Source organism: Notothenia coriiceps, unplaced genomic scaffold, assembly GCF_000735185.1.
Source record: "Notothenia coriiceps isolate Sejong01 unplaced genomic scaffold, NC01 NC01_scaffold00029158, whole genome shotgun sequence".
Taxonomy (NCBI): Eukaryota; Metazoa; Chordata; class Actinopteri; order Perciformes; family Nototheniidae; genus Notothenia; species Notothenia coriiceps.
In genome coordinates, this window is record NW_011361859.1 from 107490 (window position 1) to 115229 (window position 7740).

Here is a 7740-nt window from a genome sequence, read left to right on the forward strand (position 1 = left end):
CATTATTGATGGCCCCAATATCAACCGTAGACCTTTGTGCTGTAGTGAGGGCTTTGCAGCTTTTTCTGTGCTTACATGTGAGGTAGACCGCCATGGCTTTAGAGACACTAGAGCCACTTTCACACCAAGCACTTTGCCGTACTTAGTTCCCAGCACTTAGTTCCCCCATGATGGAACTAAAGAGCAGATCGCGTTCACACCGGAATAAGTCCATGAGGGAAGATTACGCAAATGAGCCGCTGACGTCACTTCTTCTTCTTCTGCTTTGGGTTTAATGGCAGGCCGCAAACAACTTCACGGCGTATACTGCTTCAGTAGAAGCCGTCCGAGTAAATCGCCAGAACGCCGACACCTCCTCATCTCCACCGCTCCCATGTTTTATTTTGTGTTGCCATAAGTTAGTCTCTCTCCGTTGGTACGCGGGGCTAATGCTAATAATGCTAATGCCAGCAAATACAATGGCGGATTCACAAAACCTTTCCGAGTTTTACGGGGCGTGGTATGCAATTTGCCCAGCCAATCAGAAATTGGAACTTTTTTCTCTACAGGAAAGTACCTGCTCTCTAGCAGGCACTAAAAAGTAGGGGTGGGCGATACCACAACCTCTGGATTCGATCCGATACCAAGTATTTCAGGGCCAGTATCGCCGATACCGATATCAATACCGATATCAATACCGATACTTTTTTAAATGAAAAGCGTCTTATGTACTTTCATATGGGAGAGCTGCATGGCATGATTTTTGAGCTGAAAGCATCATAAATAGACTAAATCTGAATTCATTTTCATGAATAAAGACAGGACAGATTTGATAGACAAATAAACGTTTTACTTTTGCAAATTTAAAGTGCAAACATGAAAAATAACAATACAAAGTGGCCAGAGTAGCGAACTGTCTTCTTGCACACATCACAGTTCGCTAAGTTTTGCCAGTTGTGAAATTGCTCCACACAACGCTGCTCTTTCTCTCAGCCATCATGCACGTGTGTGTGTTGCACTCGCGAGTCGCTGGCTGCTGCTGTCAGCTTGATAATCGGAATTCAGGCAGGGAGCGCGCTGCGCGTGCGCGAGCCTCGAGGAGAGGAGGACAGAAGTGGAGAGAGAAGAAAAGAGCATATACTTGTGTTCGTCTGCGCATAGTTTTTTTAAGAAATTGACGAGTAGAGGAGACGGGAAAAAAAAAGTATAAAAGTATCGATCCTATTGGCTCTAGTATCGATATTTTGAAACGTAACGTAATATCGGAAGTATCGATATTTTGGGATCGATCCGCCCACCCCTACTAAAAAGGGGGGAACATGTCTCATGAACTACGATCTCAGTTTTGGTTTGAACGCAAAATCCGAGGAACTATCGGAACTAAAAGGGAAAAGTACTGTAAAAGCGCCTTAGTTTCCATTCAAAAGTGAGAGAGAGGTGAGGAACGAGGTGAGGAATTGACAGGTGATGTCACTTCACTCTGAATCCAGATTAGCTTCAAACACTTCTGTTCTGAATGTGCAAATCAGGATTTCTGAGGTAATTATCACTTTAAAAGTATCAGGCAGTATTTTTTTTGAGGAGGATGCTTCAAGATTTTCCTAAACTATCTACAGGGTTGGGAGGGTTACTTTACTTTACTTTACATTACAGTACATTGCATTTAGCTGACGGTTACGTCTAAAGAAAATTTGAAAAGTGCAATAAACCATAAAGATTCACTTACAATGACTAGTTTCCCGGTAAAAAATGTAACTATCAAAATCTGAAAGAAACCTGATTACTTTCCATTAAGTATGGATTACCTCAATGTCGACTGCAATGCGAATAAATAAGATAAGCTGCGGTATACATCATAACCAATCAGAGCAGACTGGGCTCTGGTTTCAGACAGAGGGTGAAAAGAGGTGCTGCAGCACAGGCAGTATGAGAAAAATAAAGAGCTTTTTGCACATTAAACCATGGAGACATGTCACAGTAGAGACACTGAATATAATTACGGACTTAAAAGTGAGCATAATAGCGCCCTTTAAACCTTCCCTTGTCTTGCAAAAGCCTTGAGGTGTGTAGATAAAGAAAATGTTCACCTTGAGTCATTTGCATACATCTGACCAGGGACGTGCACAGGTACGGGCTAATGTTGCCCGGGCAACGGCCCGTTTGGCATTTTTGGCTGACCTGCCGCTCTAGAGAGAGCGAGAGTTTGTTTTTGTTTTTTCTGTTGTGGCCGAATCAACATGATGAGCCCACAATTAGTATTGTAGCGTCTCGCTGCGGGAAACACACTTTGTCAGCGCTGTCATCTGCCGGTGCATTAAGACCACCTCAGTGTCGGATTTTGGAAACTTAATTTTGAGTTGTCTCATGGCAGTTAGGGTATAAGGGACAAACCAGGGGACTTTACTTCCTCTTGATACCTAAATATAGCCTACTTGTTGTTATTGTGTGTCTTTTCATCTGTAACCTCCCTCAACGGGGCCGCTCGCTCTCTTTTCTTGATTGCCCTCTCACGGGTGAACAGTTCAATGTCCCGCTTCATTGTAGGATTTCTGCCATGTCTCTACCACTTTAGTTTGACCATCTCTGTTATTAAGTTATGGAATACTAAATAAATAAGTAATTAGATACCTTACCGTCACTGCGCTCATAAAGAATGATAAGAATAAGAATAATGTGAATTGAACTGGTTTCATTAATTAGTGAGTTTATTTAAGGTAGCCTAATTAGTTAGAGGCCCTATTTTATCAGTATGTCCTGCACAGCAGTTACAATGGTCAAACTACATTAGAACAGAATTGTCCCCATTTTATCTTTAATAGTTACTAACATTAGATATTTTAATGAGATATGGACCGCAAAACATTTTTAAAATCAAGTCACCGAATGCAAGTAGTCACCTTAGCTTATTTTGTTATGATGTGAATTACTGTTCAATTTAGTTGATGTAAAAATCCTTTGGTTTCTTTCACATTAAAAACAAGTTACAATTTTCAAAAGGTCTTAAGTTTTTTTTCGGGGGGAGGCCCTTTTTCCAGTTTAGAGCAATAGCCCCTCCAAATGTCTGTGCACGTCCCTGTTCCTGTCTGCAATCCTAAGGCAACTTTCAAATGTTAAAGTCTTCAATGTTCTTACCTAACTTGATATACAATCATATGATCATAATTACAAAAATACTTTTGTTTTATATTTTAGTAAATATGGTCATATGACTGTATTTTAAAACACAGATGTATTTAAGCTCTTAAAGAAACTATTTAGGCTGGGTTGCGCTCTATAGCTTAGGGGCCAATTAGGAGGACCTCGATGCATTATTTCCCCTCCTCCTCAATTACCATTCTGTGCAACTAGTGTGACTAGTGCACATTTGGGACCACTAGTACTACTAGTGAGACATTTAAGCGTCACTTAGTTCACTAGGTTTGAATTCAATGCATTCTCACTTAGTTAACTAGCCAAATGGCAAAGGGTTCCACTAGTTAACGTTGTATACATTTTGAGCCCACTATTAACTAGTAAGGTCAAAGAGGCGTCAACTATTTAACTAAGTGAAACCTTTTGCCTTTACTAGTTAAACCAGTGAGGGATTCTGGGTGCTGCTAGTTAACTTAGTGCAGACAAATGGTATGCCATTATTTTTTTTTTTTTTTTTTTTTTGTTTTTGTTAACTAGTTCTGGCTCTTTTTTTTTTGTTAACTAGTTAACATGTCAGAGCTTTTTTGCAGTTGCCGTCTGGATATCAAGGATATGGAATAAATACTCAAATGGCGTTTTCCAATATATTGTGCTGTCGAGTCATCTCTATCCCACATACTGTACATGTTTGCAGTTCAATCATCTGTGTGGACAATCTGGCGAGAAATGTCCTTCTCCAGTGATGTCTCCTTGCTTCCATTCCTTCTGTTTTTATGCAATCTTTCTCAAACGGCACAATTGTGGAATTTTCTTGCCACGAGGGGTCTCTCAATCAAACAAAAAAAGAGTTTGGAGGTGTTGTGTGTAACATGGGATCCATGGGAGTTCTTTGTCTCACGACAGACTGTGCTTAATCAGTGTTTTCCCCGCTGGAGAAGGGGGTTAAGAGGTTGAGGCTAACATTGCTTGATTAGTTGCTATTAATTACAGATCCAGATGTTTGGTGCATGTAAGATGGTCTGCAAGAGGCTAAAATGTCAAGTTCACTTCCAGAGGGAGTTTCTTTCCCACACTCCCCCCTGCCTGAAACATTGTGACATCATTACATGATACTTGCGCTTTCCAATTGGCATAGCTCTCCAAACAAATTGTTTTTTTAGACGTTTGGGGGGATAGGTTAAGGGGTGGGACATNGTGGGCCGGTCGGATAAGTCACTAGCACATCCCCCACTCCCCCCGTTGACAATTTACTAGTGGTACCGAAGTGGGCCGGTCGAGAGTCCCGGGCTGATTTTTAGTCCCAGTCCACCACTGGCTACATGACCGTATGATCACCCATATTGACGCACCTAATTCCTAAATTTCTAACAGATACAAAATAAACCGATCCTTCAGCCTCATATGAGCTCTCAGACACGTTCAAAATTAAACTGTCATCGCTGTCTGAGCTTGCTGCTGTGTGCGCCATCGTGCGTTTACATGCAGATGCTGGGATCCTGAACGGTGCAGCTGGAGCGCTGTGCCCGCATTGACGTCACCCATAATTTGGCGGGACTTGAAGAATCCCCGAGAAGATCCAGGAAATGGTCAACATTGAAGGGCAGATTAATGGTTATCAAAATACAAATATCCAAAATCAGTTCAGTAACGGTTTTCAAGGGGACAATATTTACTCAAATTGATGGGTTTGGATGATGGGGGAAAATCGTGTCACAGGCTCTTTAAGCTCTGCCTCCTTGCAGGGCTTGTGGCTCAAAAGACATTTCAGAGACTGGCTTTTTAAAGTAGCCCAACACGAAGCCTGCAGAAAACAAATTAAATATCATACTTCTTTCATCCGTGGCTCAAACTATGGGATGTTGGTTCCTTAAATCTGACGAAATTGGGCATGGCACGGTCCATCAATTAGGTACAGAGTTGTTTATTTCCAATATATTTATCTAGCGGCATCATCAGGTCATGATCTGAATATGTCTCATACTATGTTTTCTAATCAAATACGTAAAATACTATTCTCATTTCCATCAGCCTCAGCTTCACTTGTACATTGGTTAGCATCCTTACTTGCTAAACTTTGATAATAATCATGATACACATTAAACTAATTAGCATTTTGATAATCATTAGAATTGAGCATCATTCTATAACTTCTCAGAGCTGCTGTAATACTGTCTCATCTTTTCCGTGTTTCCAGATCAGCTACCAGAGTATTGAGTCTTCAGACCCGGGTATCAACGTGCCAGGTCCCCGCCGTACGGTGTCCAAGCTAAGGAACGAGACCTACCACATGTTCTCCGGTCTGCATCCTGGGACCACCTACCTGGTGTCGGTCCGAGCCCGAACTGCCAAGGGGTTCGGGCAGACGGCGCTCACCGAAATCACCACCAATATCTCTGGTAAGACGTTGCTGTGTATAGTGGTGTGTGAGTAATTGAGCAGTGCACATATATGTGTAAAAAACAAAGTATATATGGCCTGCGCTCCCAAGATTTCATTTAAAAAAAGCTTTTAAATATACTGCCCCTTCTGCTTGGAATAATATACAGAAGGAGCTGAAACTCTCAGATTTGATCACTACGGTGACATTCAAGTCCATCTTAAAGGACAGAGAACAAGTATCCATTGTTCAATTTGATTGCTCGTCTGTCTGTATTGTCTGTGTTTTATCTGTTGTAACTTTGTTCATGCTGCCCTTCTTGGCCAGGTCGCTCTTGAAAAAGAGATTTTAATCTCAATGAGACTTTTACCTGGTTAAATAAAGGATATATGAAATAGGAAGATCAAAGAATGGTGCCAAAATTGAAACAATGCAGTCATTTGCTTTTATTACACAGCTTAGTTGAATCTCAGTTCTGATTGGTCAGAATGAACATTCAGCGAGCGGTCTGTTACTTCTCGATAACAGACTGTGCTAAGGACATTGTGGTTATAGGACTATGTGAGGTCATATCAATCTGTAGAAAGAGAGACAAATAAACAAATAAACACTGAAGGGAACAGCAGAAGAAGAAAGACGAGAAGTAAACACTAAAGGGAACAGCAGAAGAAGACAGACAGGAAGTAGACACTATGGAACAGCAGAAGAAGGCAGACAGGAAGTAAACACTAAAGGGAACAGCAGAAGAACACATACAGGAAGTAAACACTAAAGGGAACAGCAGAAGAACACAGACAGGAAGTAAACACTAAAGGGAACAGCAGAAGACAGACATAACGTAGACACTAAAGGGAGCAGCAGAACTAGACAGACAGGAAGTAAACACTAAAGGGAACAGCAGACGGAGACATACAGGAAGTAAACACTAAAGGGAACAGCAGAAGAAGACAGACAGGAAGTAAACACTTACAGCAGCAGAAGAAGAAGACAGACAGGAAGTAAACACTAAAGGGAACAGCAGAAGAAAACAGAGAGGAAGTAAACACTAACATCAGCAGAAGAAGAAAAACAGGAAGTAAACACTAACAGGAATAGTAGTAGAAGAAGACAGACGGGAAGTAAACACTGAAGGGAACAGCAGCAGAAGAAGACAGACAGGAAGTAAACACTGAAGGGAACAGCAGAAGAAGACAGACAGGAAGTAAACACTAACGGGAATAGTAGAAAAAGACAGACAGGAAGTAAACACTGAAGGGAACTGCAGAAAGTTACAGAAAACCTGGATCAGTGCTGCCGTCATTGAATTAATATTTTGCAAAGGATGCCAGACAGGGTGGTCTTAAATCGCCCTCACATAAATAGCATGCAAATAATGTGGGACTTAATTTTCCTTCTAAAAGTGTTTTAAGGATTTGCAGATAATGGCAAAGACGACTTCGTAACAACTCGTAATTTCCTCCTTTGAAGAGCTTTTGATTAAATTGCGCATATATGTTTAAATTATAGAAATTATCTTAATTTTGCCTCAGCACAAACAGCTTTCAGACGCACGTTGCCTTCTTTGGACGACATCAGACCTGTATTATAGTGAACAGCAAATGTTCGTATTTTTCGGGGTGAAAACCGCTTTGTTCAGATTCAAACCGAGTCTGTGTTTACGATTCAAAGGCTTCGCAGCGGCTCAGAAATGAGAGGAGCCGTGTTTGCGAGAGAAAAGGTTGGCGGTATGGATCTGGAGATTGGTCTGGGAGATGAGTCTGTGGGGAACGAGAAACACTCTCATCTACAAATGGGTATCTGCGAGCTGTTCCACTAATTGTGTTTACTCAGATGAAACATCACATGCTATTCTGATGTTCTCCCATAAGGAAAATAGTCGGAGCAAGTCGGGTGTGTGGATGATTGTAGAAGCTATTTCAAGCTGTCTGTGTTGTTGAAATTCTTAAAACAACATTTTTTATGTTAATCTGTCAAGAAGCTACAAGCCCTGAGAGATACAGATTCCTGGTGATCCAATGTGTGATGGAAATAGTTTTTTAAGTTAAAATGTTTTGAGTTTGCCGTGTGATACGAGGGGGACCCAAGTTGCCTTCAGCAAAAACACGTCAGTTTTCTATCCTGGCTCCAAAATGGTGGAATGAGCTCCCCCCATTGACATCAGGACAGCAGAAAGCTTACACATCTTCCGGCGCAGACTGAAAACTCATCTCTTTCGACTCCATTTCGAGCAATAAAATGCAAAAACAAAGCAC

The 7740-nt window shown here is 41.3% G+C and overlaps 2 protein-coding genes across 2 annotated transcripts in view; both read left to right on the forward strand.

The window, feature by feature from the left end:
* The window catches only part of LOC104958650 (receptor-type tyrosine-protein phosphatase U-like), a 71374-nt gene that overhangs the window by 58008 nt on the left and 5626 nt on the right, over positions 1-7740 (forward strand). The window contains exon 6 of the mRNA XM_010786412.1: positions 5306-5507. Coding sequence (XP_010784714.1) covers positions 5306-5507 — 202 coding nt within the window. The remainder of the gene's footprint in view (positions 1-5305; positions 5508-7740) is intronic.
* Positions 1-7740, forward strand: part of ankfn1b (ankyrin repeat and fibronectin type III domain containing 1b) — an 84914-nt gene that overhangs the window by 34415 nt on the left and 42759 nt on the right. The window lies entirely within an intron of this gene.